This window comes from Fukomys damarensis, unplaced genomic scaffold (assembly GCF_012274545.1).
Source record: "Fukomys damarensis isolate Sample0158 unplaced genomic scaffold, DMR_v1.0_HiC HiC_scaffold_13, whole genome shotgun sequence".
NCBI lineage: Eukaryota > Metazoa > Chordata > Mammalia > Rodentia > Bathyergidae > Fukomys > Fukomys damarensis.
In genome coordinates, this window is record NW_022900925.1 from 1,029,087 (window position 1) to 1,045,293 (window position 16,207).

The 16,207-nt window shown below is 39.3% G+C and overlaps 1 protein-coding gene across 3 annotated transcripts in view; it reads left to right on the forward strand.

The window, feature by feature from the left end:
• The window catches only part of Prpsap2 (phosphoribosyl pyrophosphate synthetase associated protein 2), a 105,293-nt gene extending 90,726 nt beyond the window's left edge, over positions 1-14,567 (forward strand). For all 3 annotated transcript variants that reach the window (XM_010618912.2, XM_010618913.2, XM_010618915.3), the window contains 4 exons: positions 5,568-5,716; positions 7,684-7,754; positions 11,437-11,583; positions 13,914-14,567. In XM_010618912.2, the coding sequence (XP_010617214.1) occupies positions 5,568-5,716; positions 7,684-7,754; positions 11,437-11,583; positions 13,914-14,072 (526 nt within the window). In that variant the 3' untranslated portion in view covers positions 14,073-14,567. The remainder of the gene's footprint in view (positions 1-5,567; positions 5,717-7,683; positions 7,755-11,436; positions 11,584-13,913) is intronic.
• Positions 14,568-16,207: the final 1,640 nt, after the last annotated feature.

A 16,207-nucleotide genomic window follows, 5' to 3' on the forward strand; every position in this document is an offset into this window, starting at 1 on the left:
AGTCCTGAATAACTAATAACTAAACACATTTGTAGTTAACCATATGGGTCGAAGAAGAAATCAAAAAGGAAATTAGGAAGTATTTAGAAGTAAATGAAAAATGAAAACATATCAGTTTGTGATACACTGCTAAATTCTATAGGGAGAAATCTGTAGAACTAAATGCTTTATTAGAAAAGATCTCAAACCAGTGAGGATCTCAGCTTTCACCTTAAGACATTAGAAAAAAGATCAAATTGAAACCAACAGTGAAGCTGTGGTGTAGCTCAGAAGAGCACTTGCCTGATACACACAAGGATCTGGGTTCAGTCCTCAGCAACACAGAAACAGATAAAATCCCCAAATAAGCTGAGGAAGGAAATAATAAAGATTAAAGCATAAATCAGTGAAATAGAAAATAAACCAAAAGCCATATAGAAAAGCATTGAAAGCAGAAATCTAGTTCTTCGAGAATAAAATTGATAACCCTTTATCCAGACTGGTCAGGGAAAAAAGACACAAGTGACCAGTATCAGACATCACCACAAATTGTACAGATAGTAAAAGTAATAAAGAAATTTTATAACACCTCTATGCCAGTAATTTCCACAATTTAGGTAAAATGGGCAAATTGCTTAACAGACACAAAGTTACCAAGATTAACTCAAGAAGAACTAGGTAACTTGAATAGCTTTGTATCTATTAAGGAAATGAAATTGAAAACCTTCCCACAAAGGGGGAAAAAAGTTTTTTATTTCCAGTGTTTGGGATCAACCCAGCGTCTCACATGTTACACCCCCGAGATCTCCCAGAAAGAAAATTCAGTGATGATTTCGAACATTTAAGAAAGAAATAATGCTAATTGATGCAGGTGTGATGGCATGCCTATAAGCCCAGCACTCTTGAGAGGCTCAGGCCAGGAGTATTATAGCCTAGACAACTTAGTAAGACCCTATCTCAAAATAATATTTAAAAAAATGACAACTCTACATACACTCTTCCAGAAAATTAAAGAATACTTTTGTACTCATTCTATGAGGTCATCATTTCCCTATTAGCAACAGCAGAAACAGACATACAAGAAACCTACAGACCAATATTCCTTACAAACAAGGGCCGGGGATTTAGTGCAGTGGTTCTGCCACTTACCTCACAAGTGCAAGGACTCCAGATTGATCCCCGGTACCCCCAAAAAAAAATCCTTGCAAAAATGCAAAGCAACATTTTAGCAAATCAAATCCAGTAATACATAAAAGGTTAATATATCATGACCATTTTGAGATATTGCAGGAGTGTGAGGCTGGTTTGACATTTTTTAAAAATCAGTAAATGGGGAATGCAAATCAAATCACTGTTGAGATTCTGTCTCACTGTAGTCAGGATGGCTATCATCAAGAAAACAAGAAACACACTGGAAGTTTAGCTCAGTGGCATCACGCCTGCCTTGTAAGCACAAGGTTCTGAGTTTGGTCCCTGGTACAAAAGAAATGAAAACAAGAAGCAATGAATTCTGGCAAAGATGTAGGGGAACAGGAGCTGTTTTACATGCTGTTGGGAATGTAAATTAGTACAACCACTATGGAAGTTCCTCAAAAAACTAAAAATATGTGAGCCAAAATAAATCTTTTCTTTAAAACACTAAAAATACAGCTACCATTTGATCCAGCTATACCACCCCTTGGTGTATACCCAGAGTATTTAAAGTCAGTTTACTATGGGGATACCTGCATGCCCATGTTTTTGCACACAATTCGCAGTAGCCAAGATACAGAACTGGCTTCAACATCCATCAGCAAATGAATAATGAAGAACATATGTATACAATGGAGTATTAACTCAGCCATAGAAAGCATAAAATTCTGTAATCTTCAAGAAAATAAATAAATAAATCTAGAGACCATCATGTTGAGCAAAATAAGGCAGACTCAAATATTGAATGCTTCCCTAATATATGGACTCTGAAAAAGATCACCAGAAAGTAGAAAGGAGACTATTATTAGACAAGAGGAAGGAAATTAAGAGTGAGGGTATGTAAAGAAAGGCAGGATGAATATGAGCAAAATATATTATGTATATTGAAACTCCCCCAGAAAAATGAAACCAGGGAAGAGTGGAGGGCAAAGGAGGTGAAGATGATCAAAATGTGTATTATGCACAGATCTGCCAAAATGAAACCCATTAATCTGTATAGAATGAAAAAACCCAAAAAGCAAAAAATTCATTCTTATACTACATAAGTAAATGTGGCCCCCAAAAAGAGTATGAGCCTGATTTTGAAGTATAAAAATCAGTATCTGAGCCGGGCATGGTGGCACATGGCACACGCCTGTAATCCCAGCACTCAGGAGGCTGAGGCAGGAGGATCTCTGTGAATTCAAGACCAGCCCGGGCTGCATAGTAAGTTCCAGGTCAGTCTCAGCTGCATAGATCCTGTCTCAAAAAACCAAAACAAACAAACAAACAAAAAATCAGTATCTGTACTAGCTCTGTTGTGAACTAAAAAAGAAAAAAACCTATCATTATCTCAGTAGACTAAAAGAATATTTGACAAAATTCAGCTTCTATTCCTGATGAAAACTAAGCAAACTAAGTATAGAACTTCCTCATCTGGTAAAAAGGATCCGAAAAAACATCCGCTAACACCACACTTAATTAGGTGAAAGATCGGTTGCTTCCCTCTGAGATCAGAACCAAGGCAAGGATGTCTAGTCTTTCTACATCTGTTCAACTTTGTACTAGAGCTTTTGGGTAGTGCAATTTAAAAAAATGATAATAATGAATCTATTATAGAAGTAAAGTAAAACAGATCCACTTTTTACATGGCTTGATTATTTATATAGAAAATCTTACAAAATATACAAAAATGTCATTAGGACTATAATCAGATTTACAAGGTTCCAGGGTAAAGATCAGATACAAAAATCAATTGTATTCCTGTATTCCAGCAACAGATAACTGCAAATTGAAATGAAAAAACAAAACCATTCAAATTGGTTCAAAGGAAGTGACACAAACAAGAATAAATTGAAGAAAAGATGTGTAAAACCTATATACTGAAGACTGTAACATATTGCTGAGAGAAACGAAAGAGGACCTCAATTGATGGAGATACCGTGTTCATGGATTGAAAGACTCGTATTGTTAAAATGTCATTTCTCCCCAAATCAAGAGAATCAATACTATCCCAATTGAAATGTTAGGAGACTTTTTTTTTTTTTGTAAAAGTGATAACATGATTATAAAGTTCATATAGAAACGTTCAGAACCTAGAGTAGCCAGCATAGCTTTGAAAAAGAACAATGAAGTCAAAAATCTGTCTGAATTCAACATTTACTATAAAGCTGCAGCAACCATGATGGTGTGGTGTTGGGATTAAAGACACAAAAGTAAATCAGTGGAACAGAAGAGATTCCAAAAACAGACCCACATATAACTAGAAGCTGATTTCACAGATGCAAAAGGTAATACAAAGGCGATTTTAAAGAAATAGTGCTGGAATAATTGGATGTTTGTGTATAAAATATGATGCACACCTGTTATCCCAGCACTTGAGAGGCTGAAAACAGATTGCCTCAAGTTTGAGGCAAGCCTGGGCTATATAGTGAGTTCAAGGTCAGCCTAAACTACATAGCAAGACCCTGTCTCAGAAAAAAAAAAAAAAAGTTTTTTTGAGCCATATTTCGCAGCAAACACAAAAAATTAAAATGATAAAATATAAAACTTACATAAAATTGATATTGAGTTAGGCAAAATGGTGTTACATTTTGCAGTGCTGGGCATCAAACTCACAGCATGCTGGACAAGTGCCCCACTACTAACCTACATCACCAGCCCCTCAGCAAAGGTTCTATGACAAGAGTGAAAAAAAAAAAAAAAGTTTTTTTGAGCCATATTTCGCAGCAAACACAAAAAATTAAAATGATAAAATATAAAACTTACATAAAATTGATATTGAGTTAGGCAAAATGGTGTTACATTTTGCAGTGCTGGGCATCAAACTCACAGCATGCTGGACAAGTGCCCCACTACTAACCTACATCACCAGCCCCTCAGCAAAGGTTCTTTATGACAAGAGCACAATTCATAATAGAAATTAGTTGGACTTCATCAGAATTTAAAACTGCTCTCCAGAAGTTATTAAGAGAATGAAAGGAAAAGACAGTGATTAGAAGAAATTATCGTAAAACATATATCTGATAAATAAATTGTATTAAGAGTATATAAGGTATTCTGAAAACTTCCTAAGGGAACAAACAACCCAATTAAACTGGCAGAGGATAAACAACCTTTTAAGAAAGACTATATCTATGGTTGGCAAATAAACATGACAAATTGCTCAATAGCTTTGGGAAGATCCAAATTAAAACTACTGTGAAATACCACTGTACACCTTTGGAATGGATTGTATTAAATGGCTGTACCAAGTGTTGCTGAGCGAGAACTAAAACTCTTCACACTGCTTGTGGAATATAATATTGTATAACAACTATGGAAACAAGATTTTTTAAAGAGTTAATTATATCCCTGCTACTACGATACAGCCATTCTACTCTTTAACCCAGGAGAAAGGAAAGCATATTCCCACACAGAGATCTATACATAATTGTTCATAGCAGCTTTATTTACAAAAAAGTGAAACTATCAGCAAGTTGAATAAACATGCATTCAAACTGGAATTTTACTCATTACTGAAAAGGAATGAACTCTTGGTAGTATAACATGGATGAATCTCCAAAACACTTTGTTGAAGGAAAGACTTCACACAAAAAAGAATACAGGGCCTGGGATTTAGCTCAGTGTCACCGTGCCTGCCTCACAAATGCACAGTCCTGAGTTTGATCACTGGTACCAAAAAAAAAAAAGAATACATATCCTGTGATTCTATTTATATGAGATTCTAGAAAAGATAAAACTGATAGGAAGCAAATCCCGCCAGTGATGTAACTGTGTGGCACCATGCATGCTTGACTATTGCAAGGCCCTGGGTTTGATTCCCAGTACCAGGAAAAAAAAAAAAAAAAAACGAGAGAGAAAGCAAATCAGTGGTTGCCTGGGGCTGGCAGAGAAATTTCAAAGGGGCACAAGCATATACTCAAGGTATGTGTGTTTTCTTCACTGTGCTAATGCTTTATGGGCACATATGCATATCAGAACTTACAAAATTATGCCTTTCGAGTAAGCACAGTTTCCTGTATAGTTTATATCTCCATAAAGTTATTTTTAAATTAATGCATACCACTTTGTGGACTGTATGTAGTTGGTTCTCACAGGTAGCATTAGTAATTAGTAATTGGGAGAGGAAACAAGCCTAAATGTGTTCAGGCTCTTAGCAGACTGATTGCAGAACAGGCCAGGCTGCCACTGACCCTTGTTACCCATGGCTAGAGGGACATACATGTCATGTGAGCTCTTTACACTTAGTCCTGGAGTCTAAGATTTTGAGGTTGCTTTATGCCCTTTTTTTTTTTTCGCTTTTTTTTGTTGGGGGGGCTACATTTCACTTGAGTTTTTAATTACACATGGTACTACCCTTACCCCACCCACCCCTTCACAGAGTTTTGATTTTTGTTTCTAAACCTTTCCCTCAGGGCCCAGTCTTTTGCAGAGCGCCTTCGCCTGGGGATCGCAGTGATTCACGGTGAAGCACAGGATGCTGAGTCGGACTTGGTGGACGGGCGGCACTCCCCACCCATGGTCAGGAGTGTGGCTGCCATCCACCCCAGCCTGGAGATCCCCAGTAAGTATGACCAGTATCTCTTTCAGCTTTCATCTGGTCATGAAGCTAAACTATGGGGCTTTTTGTTTTTTAATGTACACTGTTTTCTTTTTACTTTTTGAGTTAGCAAAGAAATGGTTAATATCTTTCCTGACCAGATGCATTTATGCTGGCCTGTGAGTAGTACAACCTTTAAACAATCTATCCTGTCATTGCACTTTGTAGGAAGATGTTCAAACCACTTAGATTCCAATGTGGCCTTATAGGGAATTTGTTTATTCATTCATTGTTCTTTAAAATAAGCAGAAAGATGTGGTGGGGGGTACTGGGGATCGAACTCAGGTCCTTGTCCTTGTGAGCAGAAAGATTTTTTATGCACAGTTGTTCACCATAATTTAGTGCAAAATGTTAAACATGTTGAAACAATTTAACCGAGGAAGACTTGATAAATTATTCTGTATCAGTCAGTTCAGCTAATATTGCAGCCCAATAAAGAAATAAAGGCTATCTGGAAATGAGAAATCTGTGGTTTGTTAGTGAATAAGGCAGAATACAAATGCTATAACAAACTACTTTAGATGAGGGGATTTATGAACAGAAGTTTACTGCTTACTCATTCCAGAGACTGTAAGTCCAAGGTCAGGGAGCCAACAGATTCATGTTTGGTGAGGACCTGTTCCTCAGAGATGTGTCCTCACGTGGTGGAAGACTCAAGCCTTTATTGGTCACTAATCCCATTCAGGAGAACAGAGCCCTTATGACCTCATTGCCTCCTAAAGGACCTGCCTGTTAATACTGCTACAGTGGGTAGCAGCATGAGTTAGGAAGGATATATTCAGATCATAGCATTTCATCTTTGGCCATCCCAAAATTCATGCCTGCCTCACACACAAAATACATTTATTCTCTCTCATGGCACCAAGGGTCTTAACTCCAGTTAAGTCCTAATTTAGTTCCAGCGTCAAATAAAAATTCCAAAGTCTCATCTAAGTGGCACCTCAAGCCAATATGTCTGAGACTCAAAAGTAGGCATCATTCTGGAGCAAGTTTCCCCATGTAGCTGTGAGGCTATAAAATCAAATATTTTTTGTAAGTCCATGCTTCCAAAATACAATGGTGGTGTAAGCCAGGTGCATGGTGGCACATGCTGTAATCCCAGCACTGGGGAGGCTGAAGCAGGAGGGTCGCTGTGAGTTCAAGACCAGCCTGTGCTACATAGTGAGTTCCAGGTCAATCTCAATTACATAGTGAGACCCTGCCTCAAAAAAAACAACAAGCAAAAAAAAATACAGTGGTGGGACAGATAACAGACCAGACATTCCCACTCTAAATTGGAGAAATAGGCAAGAAGAAAGGAATGGTAGATCCTGATCAAGTCCAAAATATGACAAAGCAAACAGAATTACATTTAAGCCTCCAGAACAATTCTTCTGACTCTCTGTCCCACCTTCCAGACACTGGGGTAGGGTTTGGACGCCTCCCCCACTGCTTTGCTGGATGCAGTCCCTGAAGTCTTTCTTACACCTTGGAGTCTCAGAAGTAGCCCTGCCCTCACACCTTGTCTGCTTTTTGCTTTTAGGGGACAGCTTTCAATCTGTCACCATTAAATATCTTGTTGGCTTTGGGTTTTTCAGAATTGCCCTTTATCAGATTAAAGAAGTTCCCTCTTTTTCCTAGTTTGTTGGGACTTAAAATCATTAGATAGTGGGTCAGGGATTTAGCTCAGTGGTTCCACCACCTGCTTCACAAACTCAAGGACCCAAGTTTGATCCCTGGTACGCCCCAAAAAAAAAAATCATTAGATATTAACTTCTTAAAGGCTTTGTTTTACTTTTTGTTTTTTTGTTTGTTTTTTTTTTCTTTTGGTACCAGGGATTGAACTTGGGTCCTTGTGCTTGTAAGGCAGGCACCAGCACTACAGAGCTAAATCCCCAGCTGTTTTACTTTTTAATATAGAAACTTTAGTGTGTGTATTTTATCCTGACCAGTGCTGATTCCTAAAGAAAAGCCCCCAATCACTGTTGTTGGCGATGTTGGAGGAAGGATTGCCATCATTGTGGTATGTAGACCTTTTTACTTTTATTCATGTTAATACCATTGTTACTATGTTGACTGACTTGTTGATGTACATGTAAAAGGCCTGGGGATAATGGATAACCAGGTAAGTCTCATGAAAGTTGGTGCCTGTTGCTAGATGTTTACTTTGTCCCACAAGTTGAAAAATGCTGTATCATTAGTTTATTTAAAAACCGGCAACTGCTTAACTAAATTTTGTGCAACTGTTTGTTGGTCATAATGTAGGAAATTGTTTTATGGTCATAAAAGTAGAGTATAAAGTTGATTATACTAGTTTTAAAACATGCATCGGGGCTGGGGATATGTAGCTCAGTGGTAGAGCACATGCTTAGCGTGCATGAAGCCCTGGGTTGTATCCCCAGCACTACAATAAAACAAAAAAGATTCACACATCATAGAACCAGTGCACAAAAGGGGTTCATTTGCTGCTTGCAACATAAATGTAGAATGAATTTCCTCGTATTTGCTGCTCTACTTGAGAAACCACATGTGTCTGGAAGCCTACAAGCCTTCCCTAGGCATTTCCTCATCTCTTTCTTCTCCATCTCCTTAGAGGTTGTCACTAGCCTGAGAATGGTCCATTCTTATCTTTACTTACCTTGATAGTCTACTGTGAGAGTGTGTGTGTGTGTGTGTGTGTGTATCCATGTCCCTACATGTTGTTTTACTTGTCTTGGTGTTTATATACTTCTGTGTACTTTAACACTGTTGCTGAGATTTCCTCCATAGTGATCTGTAATTGCCCATTGTTCTTTTTTGCTGCTGGATGGTGTCCCATGGTCTGTCACATAGCTGCTTGCTTTCTTCTCTTAGCATTGAATATACAATTTTTTCTGTTTCTAGGTAACACTTCTTTGAACATGCTTGCGCCTTTTTTGTTTTGTTTTTGTTTTTGTTTTTTGTTTTTTGAGACAGGGTCTCACAGTGTAGTTGAGACTGAACTGGAACTCACTATGTAGCCCAGGCTGGTCTCGAACTCACAGCAATCCTCCTGCCTCAGCCTCCAGAGTGTTGCGATTACAGACATGCGCCACCATGCCCAGCTTTGCTTGTGCCTATTTTGTGGTGCATCCTGTGAGAGTTTCTGGGTATCTGGGGTACAGTTGTTGGATTTGAAGATCCACACATTTTCAGCCTCACTGAGTATGGCCAGGTATTCTCAAAGCGATGATGACAGTTTTCCACACTCCATACTGGGTTCCCCATGTTTCGTCGTGCTTGGTGATTTTGTTTGTACCTTTTCCCACATCACCCTGTAAGGGTAATAGCTGCCTGTTAATTTATTCTTTAATTTGAAAAGTCTACAGTAACAGTATGGTACAGATTCATTAGTACTTTGTTCTTTTCTTTTGCAACTGTAGTTTTTCAAAAATCCTTTTTATTTTGAAATAATTCTAGAGCCACAGGAAGTAGGGAAAAGATGTGCAAGGAGGTTCTGTGTGCTCTCGACCCCACGTCCTTTGTCAGTTGAGCTGTGGTACAGTAATAACTTGGAGGGCACAGTGCCACAAGCCACAGGGCTCATTTACTTTCTTAAATTTGTATTTATTTTTGTGTGTGGGAGTTGAACACAGCTCATTTAGGTAGTGCCAGTTACATGTCCTCTGTGCATATGTGAACTTGTACATGTTTATATTTGTATATATGCACATTACCACCACTGCCGTCAGCACAGAGCTGTTCTGTCACCCAGACCTCTGTCACGTTACCCCATTGTAGCTGCACTCCTCTCCGTTTACCCAGTTACTAGCAAACATGAGTCTGTCCTTTGTCTCCATAATTCTCATTTCTATAATGTCATATGCATGATATATATAGTCTTTAACCTTTTTAAGTTTTTTTCATGTAGCATGATTCCCTTGGGATCATTCCACCTTGTTTTGTATAGCAATAATTGGTTCCTTTTAATTGCTGAGCAGTATTTCATGATATAGATACCATAGTTTAACTGTTTCTTAAAGGACATTTGAGTCATTTCCAGTTTTCAGCTATTATAAATCTGCTGTGCATTTCCCTGTATGGGTTTTTATATGAATAGAGTTTTAATTTCTCTGATTTGTCTGCAAGTTTAGTTTAGATGGTGGTTGCAAGTTTAGTATCATAAGAAACTGTGAGACTGTTTTCTAGAATTCCTGTCCTGTTTTACCAGTAGTATTTTTAAAAAATATGTATATAGATATATCATAATATGTTGGTATATGTTTGAAAGAATAATATAGGTATGTAAAATAAATGTGAATATTTATTCAGCTATACAGTGCTTGATATTATATTGAATTTTTTAAAACCCTGGGAGCCTGGGAATCTGATCTATATATTGGAAAGCACGGAGCAATTTATTTTAGTATTAAACAAATAATCACCAGGGCTTAGTGACACACATATATACTCCCAACCACTCAGGAGGCCAAGACAGGAAGATCCCTTAAGCTCAAAAGTTTATGAACAGCTTAGGCAACATAGCAGTATCCAAGACCCTGTCTTAAAAGAAAACAAAACACAATATAATCATCATCATTGGTTTTACCACTGTAAGAATATATGTAAAATTATCTATTATACCTTTTAGTCCTTATCTATTATACCTTTTAGTCCTTATACCTATATAGTCCTCACACTAGAGAAACTTTTCGGTATTTACATGTGTGTCCTGTTTATATCACTTAAGAGTATCACCTCAGTGTGTATCCATTTAGCTATAAATGTTTCTAATTTCTCATTTTTTACAGCTGAGTAGTACTCCATTTTATTTTAAAAGCACATTTTCTTTATCCAGTCTCCCGCTGTTGGGCAGTTAGGCTGCTTCCAAGTTTTAGCTATTAAAAATTATACTGCTGTGAACATGGGTGCACACGTATCACTGTTGTGTGACTCTTTTAATTCTTTAGGGAAGTTACTCAACGGGAATGGCTGGGTCAAATGGGACTTCCAATCCTAGTTCTTTGAGGTATCTCCATACTGCTTTCCACAGTGGTTGCAAAAAGGGAAGGGGAAATGGAAGGGGTAGAAGAAAGGAAAGAAGGGAATGGAATTAATATGAGAAAATGAAAAATAATGGAAACAAAGTCTCTGTGGATAGGGAGGGAGGGAGGGGTTGAAGGGAGGCAGGGGAATGGGGAGAAAATAAGAACCAAGATGGATTATGTAAAGGTACACATTTCCAACAGTGAATGTCATTATATTGTATACATTAAATGTAATGATAAAATTAATTTTTAAAATACATGTAAAATGTATGTTTCCTATATTTTCACTGAAGAAAATTGGGAAAGTAAGAAAAACCCAGGAGAAAGAGCCATAGTTCCATTACTCCAAAGTCAGAAGCATCTTCTAACAATTTCTCTGTGCATTGAAAAGAAAGACCTGGTAGATGTTCCTGAAGCACCTGCACTCTGGTTAGTCAGCTGCCGGGGTGAAAGCAGCACTCTCCAGGGAGCCTGAGACACTAGGGAGCCAGCCCTGGCAGTGGCCTGTGCCGTAAGGAAGGAGGCTCATGGGGGAGACCTGAGGGGGCACCATGAGGTCTTGGTGCCAGAGACGTGCCACCATGCAGTTTAACTGGATCTAGACTGAGCAGTTATCTGTCGTAGTGCACTTAGGCAGACCTTTCTGTTTCCTGGTTGTCAAGTCTCTCTTTGCAAATTGCTTTATCTGTGATTTGCTAGGATGACATCATCGATGATGTGGACACCTTTCTCGCTGCAGCAGAAACCCTGAAGGAAAGAGGTGCATATAAGATCTTTGTGATGGCAACTCATGGTCTGTTATCTTCCGATGCCCCCCGGTTGATTGAAGAGTCTGCCATTGACGAGGTAATAGAGCCTGGCTGGGTGTGGGTGTAGTTGCCCAGGCACTGGCACATCTGAGCACTTAGTTTCAGAATAGGTACAAGAGTGAGTTTATTTGTAGTTAAGATTATATTCGAAGTGTAGATTATATTTACATTTCATTGAATATAAGCTCTGCCTCTCCCACTTTTTTTTAAATAACAGCTTTATTGAGGTACAGCTCACATACCATAAAATTCACCAATTTAAAGAATATAGTCCCGTGATTGTTAGAATATTCCACGTTGTATGATGATTACCACAGTTGATTTAAGAACATTTTCATCTGCTCCAAAATCTTTAGGGCTAGGAGCCTGGGCACTCAACCACTGTCCTACTCACTTTTTCACTGCTGGGACAAAATACCGACAGTCACAGCTTAAGGAGAGGTTTATTTTGGCACACAGTTCAGTCTGTAGTCAACTGTCTTCATGGCAGTATGGTGTGGCAGAAGAGAGAGCAGCTTATAGTACGGCTGAGCACTGTGGAACGGATCCCAGGGAACCAATTCCTTTACAGCCCTTTGGGGTGCCTCGGGGTATTCTTCTCAAGTGAAAACTTTACACCTTTGCACCCTTGAATTTATTAAAAGAGAGGTCTTGCTGATTCTGACATGCCCTTATGCCAGGTTTCCTATTTTTCTAATCCAGAATACTTGGCTTCATCTTAAAGCTAATCTTTTCGGGAACCATATTCTCCTCTTGTTACATCACGGCAGGCTCTTTCTCTCTGGCAAAACTGAAAATTTTTTAAATGGGCATTTTGCTCTTGGTTTTCAATATAAAGCTAGCTAAAAGTTCCCCAAAATACCCATGCCACAGCCCCAATGTTCAGCTCCCTTGAAATTTCTCAGCCAGTTTAATTAGTGTGCTACCCTTAATTTCAGCCTCCCACAAATTTTTAGGATGTGAGCAAAATGTATACAAATTTTCTGCCAGATGGGCTGGAGATTTAGCTCAGTGGTTCTACTGCCTGCTTCACAAGTGTAAGGTCCCAAGTTCGATTCCCCAGTACCAATCATCATCATCATCATCTACTGTCAGAGTATACAACCACATGGTCTGGAGTTCACTTGCCAGTGCAGTCCTTTCCAACTGAAACTTCTAAGCCTGGTCTATGCATTCTGCAATTCTGTCTGCATTCTATTCTTCTGAGTTCTAACCAGTATAGCCCATCAAGGTTGGCTTACAGCGCCTTGGGCTTCTTTTCCGCCTGGCATTTTACATCTGTCCAAACTCCTCTCACAAGCCAGTCCCAAAGGCCTCTAAACCAAATGATCAGGTAGTGTCACAGTTGTGACAGCCTTGATACCAAAATCTATCTTAGTTACTTCCTCATTTCTGGGGCAAAATACCTAATGTGCACAACTAATAGGAGAAGTTTATTTTTCTGCCATAGTTGTCTGGCTTCAAGGCAGGACAGTGTGGCAAAGGGGCACAGTGGAGGAGAGCTGCTCACAGTATGGTGATTGAAAAGAAGAGAGTCAAGGATGGAACTCTTGAGTCAGGAAGGGAGATACACCATTCGGGTCACACCTACAGTGACCTGACTCTTACACCCAGACCCCACCTCCTAACAGTAAGCCAGCTATAAACACCCCATAATCGAGTCACCTCTCAAAAACTCCACCTATGATCCCATGAGTCTGTTGGGGGACATTTAGATATAAATCATAACCACTAAACTGCATTTCTGGCATTATATGGATATGCCACATTTTGTTTCTCTGTTCATAAGTTGTTAGAACTGGGTTGTTCCCATTTTTTGACTGTTAAGGCTGCCATGAACATTCATCTACAGGTTTTTGTGTGGACATATGTTCTCCATTCTTTTGGGTATATATTCCTAGAAGATTATGGTCTCATGTGGTTCCTCTGTATGTACATTTGCAGGACTGCCCCAGTTCACAGTCCCACGGCAATGTGGGGTTTTGTTTTCTCCACATCCTCACAACACTTGTTAACATCTGTCCTTTTGGCTCTGACCTAGTGAGTGTGAGGTTATATCTTAACTTAGGATGCATACAGCTTAACATTGATTGGAAATTTTGTTAAGACTGGGTAGACCCCTGTCCTCCTGTAAAGTAGAACCTCAGAACTTTGAGAATACATCATATTGTCAGATCAGCCCATGAGGCTTGTTGGCTCTCTTGATTTTTGCTTTTTGTTTGTTTTGTGTGTGTGTGTGTGTGTGTGTGTGTGTGTGTGTGTGTGTGTGCTACTGGAGGGCTTCCCACGTGCTACGTAAGCACTCTACCCCAGTCCCTGAAGCTGCTTGGCTTTCTGATGCTCTGTGGTTTTTCTCTTAATTCACAGGTGGTGGTTACCAATACAGTCCCACATGAAATCCAGAAGCTTCAGTGCCCCAAGATCAAAACAGTGGATATCAGCATGATCTTGTCAGAAGCCATCCGGCGCATTCACAATGGGGAGTCCATGTCCTACCTTTTCAGAAACATAGGCTTAGATGACTAAACACCTTTCTGCTTTTAAAACTCTCGTGGGCCAAACTGGAAGTCTGGGCATTAATGCTTTGAGGTCATGCCGAACTGTACACATGACAGGAGCCGAATTGTTTGTTCCTCCTGTTCCCTACACCCTCTCTTGCTGATTCCTATGAAGTTAAACCAACTTTTTATGTCATTTTGGGTATGTGTTAGTTTGGGGGCAATTTTTATAAAAGAAGAAAAACTATTCTCAAAATAAGTTAAGACCTGGTTGTTTTTAGTGTAACTAATTTAAAAATAATACTTGGAATAAGATTTTTTTTTTTAAGCTCACAAATAGCCTATTCCCAAAGTTGCTTGAACCAGGTATTCAAAAAAGATAGAGATAAAGTGATCTGTCTGGTATCTACAAGCCAAAAGCCAAAAAGATTATAGCATTGATTTCAATAAATGATGTTTTTAGAAGTGCTTTTATAGACAAGCATATGAAATATGTGGTCATATTTATTTTCTGCAACAAAAGAAGGAATAAAATTGTGTTTGTTTTTTTTTTAATTCTGTTTTGGCAGAGTTGTTTTATAATTAAAATAAAATGAAAGCTGAATACACATGCTGTGGATGTGGAAATGTTCATCAGCTTAAGTTTTCTGAAATTTTACAGGGAGCTCATGGAATGGCACTCCCAGCCAGTCCAGGAAGGAACAGTTATAGGCTTTTTCACAAAGATAATTTTTTTGTCCCCAAAACAAACCCTGAAACCCTTTCCTTCCAGGTGTGCTTGGTGGTGCACTCCTGTAACCCCAGCACACTGAGTCTGAAGCAGAAGTATGGCAAGTTCAAGCACAGCCTGGGCAATTTAGGAACTTAGCAAAACCCTGTCTGAACAAAAGTAAAAATGGGCTGGGAATCTAGCTCAGGGCAGACACCCTGGATTTCAATCTCTAGCACTGCCTCCAAAAAACAAAACTTTGCTTTCTACCTATTTTAGTCTGCATTAAAATAGCAGTTGGTAGGGCTAGAGATTTAGCTCAATGGTTCTGCCCCCTGCCTTGCAAACACAAGGTCCTGAGTTCGATCCCTGGTACCAAAATTAATTAATTAAAATGAAAATAGTTGGTATAGCTCAAAATTAAGATTAGTCATTAGTTGTCAAAATGAGGTTCTCAGTATGCCTCAGCAACAGGACTAGAGTTGGGGCAGGGGAGCTTGCTGGTCAGGCCTGGTCACCCCCAGAAAACCAGGGACTTGACTCCTGGAAGCTAATTTCATCCCTCGCTAATATGCTGAACATCCTGCGACAGTATGTAGCAAGCCCATTTTACTATTAAAAAGATAGCTTCAGAGAAACTGCCACATTTTCAAACTCAGTGATAGAGCTGTTAACTTTGAAACAAATCTTCCCTTCCTTTGTGACCCTGCTCCTAGAAACAGGAACCCTAGTCCTTATGGACAGGAAGGGCTCAGAGAATGAGACACTGGCAACTGCATTGTCTGGCACAGCTCTAGTCAGCAGTAGGTTGTCCTCAACTACTGATTACTGCATTTGGAAAAACTTTAGGAGCTAAGTGTTAACACCTGTGAGAAGAGCTGACCTATCGTCAAGACTCAGGCTGAAGGAGCTTCTGCAGCAGATGACTCTCCATACTGCTGTGCTTTGGCTGTTGCCTACCCTCTGCTCGAGCTACCATCTCACCAACCTCTTAGACAGTGGAGGGAGCTGCTGTGGAGTTTAGCCCCAGAACAAGTGATGATGCTTAATGAGCCGCCTTTGCACCTCATGCAGTAGCTTTCTGGTGGCACAATGGTTCCTCCACATCCTCCAGGGAATGAGGGGTGGACAGTCCTTGTTCCAGTCCATTGAGAGGAAATGTGCTTTTTTTTTTTTTTTTTTTTTTTTAGGTATCAGGGATTGAACTCAGGACCTTGCATTTGCGAGGCAGGTGCCAGAACCACTGAGTTAAATCCCTGGCCCGAAATGTGCTTTTAAACTCTTGCAGTAGGAAGTTTCTTTAGCTATGTCCCTTTATTTTGGACCTCCATACTGTTTCTCCATGTATCCTCCACAAAGACAAGTTTATAGAAGAGAAGTGAGAACGTGTGTATTTGCTTCTGGATAATGAACTGTGGCAAAGCTGGGATCCTTCCAACCCACACGGGTGTATC